This window comes from Suncus etruscus, chromosome X (assembly GCF_024139225.1).
Source record: "Suncus etruscus isolate mSunEtr1 chromosome X, mSunEtr1.pri.cur, whole genome shotgun sequence".
In the NCBI taxonomy this organism is placed as follows: Eukaryota; Metazoa; Chordata; class Mammalia; order Eulipotyphla; family Soricidae; genus Suncus; species Suncus etruscus.
The window spans coordinates 68,438,380-68,451,669 of NC_064868.1; the positions used below are offsets into that span (position 1 = coordinate 68,438,380).

Sequence of the window (13,290 nt, forward strand, 5' to 3'; positions counted from 1 at the left end):
AGTTCAGAAATTACTACTGGTAGGCTCGGGATGCATATGGGATGCCAGGGATCAAACCCAGGCCGGCTGCATGCAAGACAAACATCCTCCCCACTGTGCTATCACTACAGCCACAACTGGGATATTTTAATATATTTTATTACTATTAAATTATATTTTCTCTTTTTCATTAAAATAATTATTGTAGCAAAACCATTTCTTTAAAATGTTGAAAAATTTATCAGGGTTTACAAATGTACTATACTTTTTCTCAGGTAGTGATGTATGTACAAAATCTGAATATAGTACCTTAGGAATGATCTTTAAAATAAATATACACATTCACCAAATAGTAATAATTATCTTTAAATGCTTTTTCCTTTCTAAAGAATATCCTTGCTTATATATTTTAATTCTAAATATTTTTCTGTAGGTGATAAATGTAGATTGGGGGTTTATTTATTTGTTTTATCTATGAATTTCTTTTATCTGACAGGTATTTTTTTTCCTTTTGATTTTAATAGAACATTCAAATTAAAACTTTGGCAGATGATGTGGTAAGGTGGTCTTAGTAGCATGTTATTATATTACTTATGCATGTTGCCATTTATTAAAGTAGGTGGACATGAAAGCAGTAAAATATGTAATATAAAAATAGAACTTTACAAAATATAATATAACACAGTAGTTTTGTTCAATTATAAATAGAATGAGTTTCAAAACAAATTATCATTATTATATGAGATGTCAAAAATTTTTGTTTTACTCATTATTTACTTTTTCTACCTGGCTGACATTTTATGCTTATTAAATTCTGAGTTTATTCCAGATTGCAATTTACTTTAAATTTTATTCTCTAGTAAATCAAAATATATGTATATGTAATATATATATTATAGCAATGTAAATGGATATTAAGTGTCAAATATTAATGTTAATATTGGAGAAAATTAAATAGAGAAGCTGGGTCAGAGAGATACAATAAAGGTTAGGGTACTGGCTTTGCTTGTGATGGTACTCAGAATATGGTCTCCTGAATTTTGTCAGGAGTTAGTTCTGAGCATGAAGTCAGGTTAAGCTCTGAACACTGCTTCTGGGGTCCAACTACCCCTGAAGAACAAAATTAGATATGCTCAGTTCAGAAGTTTAATTAAATTTGTACTATTATATTAAAATTCTTATATATATTTGATTTTGAAGTCTCTCATAGAAATACTCAGAGGTTCAAAATTTAGTGTGCCTCTTCATAGTTAAACTTAAAAAATGTCTCTTTAAGTAGTACCAGTTTTTTACATTTTGATATTTCTTATCTACAAACATTGTGGATTATATTATTAGTAATTTAAGTACGTTAAAGTACTTTTAACTTAATTTTATCATCACAAAGTGAATGATAAATATGTAGGTAAAATGTTATTCAATAAAAAAGATTGGCATTATAAAAGTAAAGTTTTAATACAAAGGAAAAGAAATAGTGATATTTTATTTGGTTGATTTCATATTTGAATGCTTTTATGTCCACTCTTAGTACAATTTGAATGTTGGATAAATAGCTTATTTGGGATTACTTAAGTTTTTTCCATGAGTCCTTTAAAGATATATATGTACCTAAGCCAATTTGATTTTTCTCAAATAAGAGAAAATTTTTATATTATCAAAGTGATTTTAAGAAATGAAGTTTATTTTCACATGACTACTGTGTACTCGTAAGAATGGATTCTTTAGTCAGTCATTCACCCCCACCCCACAAAATCAGTGGATCTAAATTATTTTCTAGTATCTCCCTATCTCTAAAGTGTTATGGTTTGGAGATGGAGAGATGGGACTGATATCAAGGCTGGATATGTGAGACCAATTTTGATCTATTATAGCCCAAGTTGTGACCCTACTGGCCTGCAGCATCACAGATCCCAAGTAATACAAAATGTCCTAGCATTGTACTATTTGGCCACTTTGGTTGGATATCCCTGGAAGTGGCCTTCATGTCCCCAAGATCATTGTATTGGCTGTTCCTACAAATTATCATGGATATAATCTTTTTAAGCAATGAGATATAAAAATATTGTAATCCTGAATAGGTTGTGGAAAGTTACTTGTATTTCTCCCTTTTAAAGTACACTCTTCCAAAAAACTATTTTTGGAATTAAATTTAAATGTATATCTTTCTCCGAGTCTAACAAAATTTTACATGAACTATGTTAATATTTTGTTTTTTTCTTTGTTGTTGAGTTAATTAATAAGAATTCAGTCTCGTGAAAAGAGCTGTTGCTATTATTTCTAAAGTGTATGCATGTTTAACGTGAGCTGGTGATATGCATGTGCTTTCTAACCATAATAAACCATAATAAAATTGAGTTCTTCAATTTTATAGTCACTACTAACTTTTTATACATATTATTTTGTGGTTTAAAATAAATATTTTTTTCAGTTGAAATATTTAAGTCATGGTGAAATAGCAGTCTATTAGACACTGTGCATGGAATAATTATTTCATAGTCAATATTCATAAAACAGCAATTTTGGATAATATTTATAGGCATAAGATATTTATGTTATGATTTTAATAAATGAACAGTGGTGTTTTAATTTTGCTTTCTTATTGGTTCCACTTTTAGAGCAGAGATAATTGGGGAAATGATGGTAATAGGAATAATAATAACTAAATAGAAACTATGCACACAAAGAATATCAATTTAATTTAAATGCCTCTGTTCTTTTATGGTATAGGTATTACAATTGTTACAATTTAATTGAATTATTTTCTAATTTAATTTAACGTTAGTTAGCTCATTATATCTATTTTAGTAATGAAGAAATAATCATAAATAAAGCAAGTAATTTGCACAGAATTACTCTTCAAGTAAATGGCACATTTAAACCCAGATCATCTGCCTCCATTGTCTTTTCTTTTAGCTGCTTTTCTCAAGCCAGTTAATTGGCAAATAATCATAATTATCACAATTTTTTGTCACTTTTAAGAAGAGAAAAATTACTCCAACTTCCCCCTCAGAATAGAATATCCAAAACTTTTCCTTCTTTATTTTTTTCTCACCGGGAAAGTTGCTACTAAAGTTAATTTTTCCTTCCACCACATGAATTTGACAGCAGACTTGTTTTTTTTTTATATACTTTGCGAAACAGAAATGATAAGGGACTAAATTTTCGTTTTGAGGATTACCCTCTATAACCCACATTTTCAAAGGTTTCAAAATAGTGCAATTTCTTACGTGGCAATTGCTACTCAAAATAACAGTATTGTCAGGTGACAATAATGGTATATATTATATAAATGTCATTTTGATACCTCAGTTATTCATATGCATGGTTCTTTTCCTGTTTTTAGCGTGACAGAATTACAAGTTTTAGAAAATCTACTGTCAAAAAAGAGAAGCCTCTTATTCAGCATCCTATTGATTCACAAGTTGCAATGAGTGAGTTTCCAGCAGCTCAGCCATTATATGATGAAAGATCTTTAAATTTATCAGAAAAAGAAGTACTGGATCTTTTTGAAAAAATGATGGTAAGTTAAATTCCTAATTTAGGGATTGAAAAGTACCAATGTCCAGAATAGCTGTGCATTGAAGTAGGAATGTTTTATGAACTGTGTATCTAATACTTAAAGAAAAGACCAGAAGCTTGTTGATAGAACAGAATAATTTTTATATGTGAATGGATTTTGTTTTCAGCAAAAAAAATCCTTGCCTGTTTATCTCTTTCATTAGGCCAGTGAAAACAAGTGATGTCTTATTTCTGTTTTTATTTCCTGGAATGTTTTTTTTTCTAGAACACTGAATTGACTTTTTAAATTAACTCATTTTTGTTCCTGTTGCTGTAAAGCAGACAAGTCCTAATAATTTTTTCTCATAACAGGAGAAGGTATCTTGTTTGGTACATGAAGTAGAATCAGAAAGATGAATATAAGAATTAAAACAGTAGAAGTAACAAAATAATTCTTGTTTGTTCTAGCAACAACAGTTATACAAAAAACTTTTATAGATACATAGCTATATTATTTCTTATATAAAAATATATTATGAAACGAGTACAGTGCTTGCCTTACATGTGTCGGATCCAGACTCAATCCTGGGAACCATGTGATTCCATGAGCTTGTCAGGAGTGAACCGTGAGTGTAAAGCCAGAAGTACATCTGAACCTAGCCTGGTGTGATTTTAAAACTACGAAAATGTAATATTCCAAGTTTAGAACAATTTATCATAGAATATGGAGGAGAGATGACATTGGTTTGCATGATCAAAGAAGAAGGTATATCTTAATTTATTTACAATTAATTTATTTACAATTCTTTCATTTTGGGTAACAAATATTTTTCTGGATGTCTATTTACACTTTGGTTTTGGCATTGATTTTTGTCACCACAACTTGTGTTAAGCAACATCCAACTAACTAGTGGTTTGAAATACAGTGTTGTGTTAATTTTCAATTAATGTTTGTAGGCATGTTAGAAGTCCCTTCAGCAACATTAAAATAAAAGGTAAGGGTGACTAAAAGCATGCTCAGATACAACTTTACATGCAAGAAGAGAATGGAATGTCATTTAAAAGTATTAAATAAAAGGAAACTCCATTCATGAATATTTTGCCCGGAGATAGAGCAATAGCACATTGATTGGGTATGTGTATTGCACATGGTCGACCCAGGTTTGATTACTAGTATCCCATATGGTATGCAAAGAGTGATTTCTGAGCAAAGAGCCAGGAGTAACCCACATGTGACTCATAAATGGAAAAAAATAATCTTCTCAGAAAAACAGCAACTGAGGATATTTACAACATATAAGCTAGCTATGGCAGGGATATTGTATGGCCTCATATAAAAAACAAAGACCATAGATGAGCAACAAAATTTCTCATGGATGTATGGCAACAAATTCTTTCTTCGTATAATAATTTATCTAAATATCAATGAACTGAAGTCCCCCATAAGATGGCACAGAGTTGCTGAATGAAGAAAGAAAATTTCACCTTCAGTTTCTTACAAGAAATTTGCTAAACTCTCAATTTAAATTTAGGTCTCAATGCCAGGCTGCTAAAACAATCAGACAGGCTAATGACAAATTTAATAAATACAGGGAAGGCAATACTTGCAACAGACCTAATAATATTCAAGCTGAAGAAAATAATAAGAGGAAGGGATCAACATTATATCCCTTAGGGATCAATTAAGGGAAAGCTGAGGATTTATAGATTAACTTGTATCAACATATATGCATTGAATGAAGAATGAAGCAGTTAGTTATAAGGCAACTACTGATAGATCAGAAGAACTATAAAGATGGCTATGTAATGACAACACAATTCTAGAAAATAACCGTAATACCTACTCTCTTTAATTGATAAATTAATCAGCTGTCAGTAAAGAAATAAGAGTCTTTGATGATAACAGTTTTTGATAATAAAAACTAGGTTTAATAGACATGTTCACCCTCTACTACCTAATTATTTTACCATATACCTTTGGCTCTGTTTTTATGACAAAATATATAGTCTACATTGGAGGATGCTGTATATATGGTAGAGAAGAATGTACTCTAGTTTTGGGGATGAATAGCCCTATATATTTTTGTTAGGCCCATCACTTCCATGTCTTCCTTTAAAGATGTTTTTATTTATTAAATTTTTGCCAAGTTGATCTATCAGTGATAAACTAATTTTAAAAATCTACTACAACTATTAAAAAATCTACTATCATGTTTTACTAGTTTCTTTTTTAAGTCTACTAAACGTTGCTAAAAGTATTTTTATGATCCATCCTTTCTCTGCCATCTTCTAAGAAGTTTCTTACTAATCTATAATATATATTTATGAGACAAATGTTTATTGAATATCAAATACTTTAATACATCTATAGGAGACATATAGATCTCAAGTACATCATCCCTGTCCCTAAAATTTTAATAATTTAATTTTAAATTAAAATTTTAAAATAACTCATGAAGTTAATATTTTAAAATATATTGTTAAGCTTGTTTGCTTTATCAAGCTCATGTTATCAGGCTCTGGAACATGCATTTCATTCTCTGTTGTATTCTAAATTGCTTTCAATAAAAATATTTCACTCACTTTCTCTATATATAAATGACTAAAAATGCAAAAGATGACTTTCAGAACACTTGAATATTATATAAAATTCAGTGTTTGGAAAATAAAGTTTTGTCTATTATAGATTTGTGTCTTTATGTTCCTAGGATCTGTATGGAGTGGCTTCATGCAAGTGTAGAGTCAATAATTTATGTTGAGACCATGTGACTAAGTATAAGCAATTACTGTCTGTTCCTTTGTAGAAAATATTTCTCAAATTCTTCAGTATTATAGTAATGTTTAAAACATTTTTTTGGCTTTTCGGACCACACCCATTTGATAATCAGGGGTTACTTCTGGCTAAGCGCTCAGAAATTGCCCCTGGCTTGGGGGGACCATATGGGATGCCGGGGGATCGAACCATGGTCCTTCCTTGGCTAGCGCTTGCAAGACAGACACCTTACCTCTAGTGCCACCTCGCTGGCCACAATGTTTAAAATTTTTAATTTATTGCTTTTCAGAAAAATATTTATTTTTTGAATTAACCATATAAAATACTAGGTACATCATCTAATACGAAAGAAAGCAGTTAGAAATAACATGAACAGATTTAAAATGAGTTTATTATTTATTAAACATATAAAATTTTTGATTTAAGAATTAGGATTTTAGTCAGATTAATGTCATTGTGTCACATTCTATATCTTACGATATAAAAGCAAATAATTAGGAAGTTTATTTCTATGTTTATTTGGTTCTGATATTTGGTTTTAAATTTGTTACATATGAAATATAGAACTGACAATTATACTTATGCCCAAATAGAGGAACATTATTAGCAACAATTATTAATGATATAAATGTTTTCTAATTTATTCTATGAATAAACAAATGTTTCCTGCTGAGAAATGGGTAGTATTCCTTGATTATAGTCATTGTTTTTCTGCCTAGTGTGAAATATTGTATTTTTAAAATTTTAGTTAAATGAATTTATTTTAGACACATCCAGTGGTGTTCAGGGTTTACTCTTGGCTCTGTGCTCAGGGATCACTCCTAGTGGGCTCTGGGAACATTTAGGCTGCTAGGGAGTGAAACTGAGTCAGCTGTGTGTAAGGTCCTCACTGTACTGTGGCCCTGGCTCCTAAATTGTATTTTTAAAACATATTCTTCAGTAAATAACATCAGGGGCATGGGCGTTTTTTATATTTTCTTTCATATCCTTAATGTGTAGCCTTATAGTCTTATGTATGTTTTCACATATCAGTTTCAGACATGTTAACTAATTTTCGGAAGAAAGAGGAATAGTGAGGAAGGTATAAATGAGACTTACCCGGATTGTACCTATGGATTCCTTTGTAATGAATTTATATGATAGTTTTAAAAAAATAGTTGTTTACAAATAATAATACAGTAATCATTTACAAATAATTTGGCCTTTTCTAATGTAAAATGCCCCACTATTGCTAAATTTTATAATTTTTACATTCTTTTCAGATACTAGAGTTAATCTATTAAAAGAACAACAAATGTAATGTTTTCTATATATCTCAATTCAAAAGACTATAAATATATGAATATATAATGATCTTGCTTTTATAATAAAGGAATACATTATTTTCTTTATGCTGTAGCATTCTGTGTACTTAGGTTTAAACATTTTACAGTTGCTTCAGTTTTCAGGTACAAACAAATTTATTTAATATTGTTCGGTGTAGCAGCACAAAGGCAAATGGAATGATCAAAACTTAGATCAGTAAATGTACATCTGAATAATTGTTCCATGTCTCAATGGTGTTACTAAAGTCATTGTCTAAGGATTTACTGGGAATGCAATTATTGTTAACTGAGCCGTTAGTGTTCTTGTTTTGGTTCAATGAGTTTAGTGGCCTTCTATGCAAATTTGTCATCCAATTTTCTATAATCCTACTGGGCTGGCTGTACTATAAATTTTGAGCTGTGTCATGGCTGCATATGCAGCTACACATCCAGTGTCTATGGATTTGGGAAAAATTGGTGTATCTGTAGTTTGATAAGTTTTAGTTGTGGAGTTGGGCCATTTTTGTTAGAGGTTTTCAGATGTGCCTGGTATGTCAGGAATGGCAGCTTTCACACATTTATCAGGTGTGGCTGTGCCTTCAAACAGAAAGGGGGATCTTCCTACCCCATTACAAGAAAGCTTGACATGCCATCCCACATCAATATACCTGGGAAAATTCAGTGGCCAACATGTTCTCCTTTAGACCATTTATATATGAGTTGTCATTTTATTGTTGACTTCTAAAAGATCTTTATAACTTTTGATACATATATATGACATGTTTTTATTCTATTCCCTGGATTGCTTTTCATTTGTTAACTATTTTAGGCTAGCCCACCTTTTTTTTTTGAAGCCGCTTACATCTGTGTTAAGGGTTCACTTGACTTCCAAGATGAAAAAGAAATTTATTTAGTGAAAATGTTAGGTGTGTTGTTATAGTGAAATTTCAAAAGGAAAGGAAAATTTTATACTTGTGGGAGCCAGAAAAATGGCGCTGAGGTTAGGGTATAAGAAACCCTGAACACTGCTGGGTGTAATCCTAAAATATATATGAAAATTAAAAAATGTACTTTTTAGCAACACAAGTTAATTATTTTAAAACAGAATATTAGCATATTAATTATTTTTGAAACTCTTAAGCAGATGTTTGTTAGTGCTCACAGTTAATGTATTTTTCAAATCATAGGAGGATATGAACCTTAATGAAGAACGGAAAGCTCCTTTACGAAACAAGGATTTTACCACTAAGCGTGAGATGGTTGGACAGTATATTTCTGCTACTTCAAAATCGGTAATTATTGATATTTTACCAGCACCAACATAAGTAACTTAATATTAAAATACTTAAAATTAATATACCTTGTTCTTTGTGTTTTCTCAATTAACTCATAGAAAATCTAGAAAAATGCATTTATTTTTACATAGCATACATTTAACATATGTTCATAACTGAACATAAATTAGATATTATAAATAACATAGACTAAGAATAGGCATCTCTGACATATTAAAGTGAGAAGAGATTTTGTGAATTTACTAAAAATTGATAGCAAACTGAAAGTATTACATTGCTATAGTTATTTTAATAATAAAATTTTGAATTTTGTGCAATAAGGCACATACATGTATAATTACAGATTTAAATTTATATTAAGGTTCTGTCTAATTTATGCCTTAGAAAGATTTGCTAAGTAGTTTCATTAGTTTTCTATTCTTTTAATTGTGCTAAGTATATGAACTATTTTGTCATTACATATGTTGCTTAATATATAAAGAATGTTTTGATCAAATTTGTGTTTCAAATGATTTTAAGTAGTATTTTAAAAGACTTATCATCTGTCTTTAAAAAAGATTTGTTTCTTGTTTTCAGTAGTTAAATGGAATAATTTGTTTTATTTGCTTAAGGTACATCTGTAGTCTTAGATTTGCATTTTTGGTTAGAAGAAATCATCAGTATTTTATGTTTTGGAGTCAGTGTTTGCTCCAGGTTCTGAGCTTAGGGATAAATTCTTGCAGGCTTGGGGTCCTATCTGGGGTAATAAGGATTAAAACCAAATTTAAGAATGTGAATTTAAGAAACTCTCTATCCTCTGTACTATCCTCTATACTACCCTTTTAGTTCCAGAAAAATGTATGCTTTGATTATTTATTATTATTTTCTTGGGGTATTTTTGGTCACCCTGATGGCGATCAGGGGTTACTCATGGCTCTACACTCAGAAATAGTTCTGTCAGACTTGGGGGACGATGTGAGATGCTAGGAATTGAACCTGGGTCGGCTGCAAGGAAGGCAAAGGATGTAAGTACTGTGCTATCTTTCTGGCCCCAAAATGTATTTTTAAATGGTGAAATGTATCTTACATTTATGTAAAAATATTATTGAGGACATATTTAATTAAAACATGCATATTTTTGAAATAAACTTGTTATTTCATGTTGTTAAAGTAGATGTTTCCAATATTAATAATGTTTATTCTTTTGATATACAATTTATTGATCCTACCCCACCACCAAAGCACAAATGCCACTATTCTTATATCACTGTAGACTAGTCCATCCATTACTTTCCCATACTCAATCCTCCTCCTCTCTCTCTAGGTTATCTCAGATTTTAAGTCAAAAGTTCAAGGGTTTTATATTGGCTACTTTTCATTCCCTTGCTTTGTTTCTTAACATACCAGATATGAGATTATGTGACATTTATTTCTCTCCTACTGACATATCTTGTTTCACCCAAGTTGTAGCAAAGGGCAAGATTTTATCCTTTCATAGAGCTATATATACACTACAAATTTTTGAGCCAGTTTTCTGTTGTTGGGGATTTGGTTCTTTATTATCCTTTCTATTGTAAGCAGTCTTTAAGTGATCTGAAGTAGAAGCCTCATAGCCCCAAATCCCAAAGGCTTGGGGGAGACATATGTCTGAACGAAAACATTAACACAGGAAATGATTCACACAAATTTGAAGGGGATGGTACAGGTCCAGGAAAATTCCATCTCAGACATTCTGCTCCTAACACTAAGGCTATCAGGCAGATAGCTAAGTTGTGGAAAACTGAAACCGCAAACAGTTTCTCGCTGAGATCCGGTGTGTTTATTGGGAAGCAATACAAACTCAGAATCTGTTTCTTTTATATATATATTTATATATATATGTATATATGTATATACGTATATATATGTATATGTATATATGTATATATGTATATGTATATATCTGTATATATACATATATATTTTTTATTTAAACACCTTGATTACATACATAATTGTGTTTGGGTTTCAGTCATGTAAAGAACACCACCCATCACCAGTGCAACATTCCCATCACCAATGTCCCAAATCTCCCTCCTCCCCACCCGACCCCCGCCTGTACTCTAGACAGGCTTTCTATTTCTCTCGTACATTCTCATTATTAGGATCAAAATGCTTTGCTTTATTACTGGCTCCAAAAAGTAGTATGGACCAATATAATACAAGAAAATTTAAAATGATATAAGCATTATTTACTAATTTTCTCTTCAGTAATAGTTATACTAATGTAAAACAAAAGAAGTACATGTTAGTGTTCAAGGAAATTCAAGAAGAGGCTGGACACATTTGCTCATTGCAAGTGTCATGTATTTAGTAGGCTTTGGGTACATTTGGTACCCAGAGAGGTTTGGATACATTTGTTACTATTTACCGTATTTTCTAGCGTATAAAACGACTTTTGAAACAAAAAAAGTCAACCGAAAATCGGGGGTCATCTTAAAGCTGAGTATATCCCGAAAAATGTTTCAATATGACGCTAAAGGAAACAAAAAAAAATCAGGCCACAGAGTTTCCAAATCTCTTTCTTGGGGGCTCCCAAACAGTACTCAGAGATCTGGGAGCCACTTCTGGCAAAACCCAGCTAACCGTGTTGGTGGTTCAGTGCTAGGGTCCGAGGATGGGGTGTTGTTTGGTTCATGTAGTGGGGGAGATTAACTGAAGCCACCAGGGAATTGCCAGAAAAGGTGCCTTAATAAGGGACCAATCACTGCAAGGCTGCTTGGACCGCCTCTCTAACTCAGCCAATCCAAGCAGGCTTTTTATGCATGCAGATTAGACAATGTTCTGGACCCGAATCTGCACTGTAAAAAGCCTGCTCAGATTGGCCAGTCAGAGAGGAAGTCTATTACAGTAGAACCTTTGAACCTTTGCTTGTTGTGATTGGCTCACTGTGGTACACACAGTTGCAGCAGAGGAATGTTCTGTCTGATACAGCAAATATAGGCCTAAACATATGTTTTAACTGCAAAATTAGGGGATCGTCTTATATGCCCAGTTGTCTTATACGCCGGAAAATATGGTAGATAAGCATTTTTGGGAGACTATTCAGAACCCAGTTTACAATCTCAGAAAATGTAAAAGAAGCTTTGTTTAATATTGAAAACACTTATCATACTACTGGTACTAAATAATCCTAAAACATGCATGTTCTGGAGATTTGACATGTTATGTATTGATAGAATATATGTACACTTTTGATGGTAAATGGATTATTTTAAACCTAACATTAGTTTGTGAAATGCAAACTGTGCTCAGTAGAAGATAATAAAATTTTTTTTAATTTAACTCATGATATGTCACTAAAATTGAGAAAATATTCACTCCTCTCTCCTGCCCTCCTATCCTAACACCATCTCTGCATTCCCTCCCCTTGTCTTCTCTTTTCCATCTCCTCTTCTCTCCATTCCTCTCTTCCCTCTCCTCCTCTTCTCCACTTATTCTCCTATCCTGTTTCATTTCCTCTCTCTGCCCTCTCCTCCACTGTTCTTTCCTCAGTCCCTCCTCATTCCCTATCCTCCCTTTCCCTCCCCCATCCACTTTCCCTACCCATTCCTATCATACTCAGCAGTGCTCAGGGCTTACTCCTGATTCTGTGATCAGGGATCTCTCCTAGTGGAGCTAAATAACCATATATGATATTGAGGATTGAACCAGGTCACCCATGTGCAAGGCAAGAAATGCAAGAGCCCTAAACACTGTATTAGCTCTAAAGCTTGATTATTTAATTACTGATCAATTTTGGAGAGTTTTTTAGTCTTTCATTTTATGCTCTTGTTTCCTTTGTTATATAACTTTCCATGTATGAGAAGACTTATCTCTGGTCTCTCAGTTCTGTTCCATTAGTCTTAGTGCCTTATTTTCTGTACTAAGTGTATGACTTCAAATGTAATATATGTAATTAAAATAGTTTTAATCTTGATTGTTATCCTGGGAAAAGCACCAGTATTTTGAAAACATTAACTTCCTCTAATTTTTATGAGTTCTCAGTTTGCAAAATAGCCTGATTCTACTTGATCTTGTATTGCATGGTAAATTTTCTTGGTATAGAAGTTCATTGCAGCACATTGTTTAAAATATTCAAGTGCTAATGTAATTTCTGAATTTTTTTCTTGAATCTTGAAAACTTTTTTGGTTTTTGGGCTATATCTGGCTATACTCAGGGGTTGCTCCTGGCTATCTGCTCAGAAATAGCTCCTGGCAGGCACGGGGGACCATGTGGGACGCCAGGATTCGAACCAACCACCTTAGGTCCTGGATCGGCTGCTTGCAAGGCAAACACCGCTGTGCTATCTCTCCGGTCCCGAATCTTGAAAACTTTTTTATATATTTGAAATATACTCAATAATGAAATTCATACTTGTTTAAATATTTAAATGTGAAGTATTAGAAGTATAGGGGCTGGAGCGATAATGCCACGGTAGTG

General features: G+C 32.0%; 1 protein-coding gene across 1 annotated transcript in view; it reads left to right on the forward strand.

Annotated features, from left to right (window-relative positions):
* The window catches only part of DIAPH2 (diaphanous related formin 2), a 370,213-nt gene that overhangs the window by 77,210 nt on the left and 279,713 nt on the right, over window positions 1–13,290 (forward strand). Inside the window, exons 2-4 of the mRNA XM_049766649.1 lie at window positions 504–536; window positions 3,323–3,499; window positions 8,742–8,846. Coding sequence (XP_049622606.1) covers window positions 504–536; window positions 3,323–3,499; window positions 8,742–8,846 — 315 coding nt within the window. The remainder of the gene's footprint in view (window positions 1–503; window positions 537–3,322; window positions 3,500–8,741; window positions 8,847–13,290) is intronic.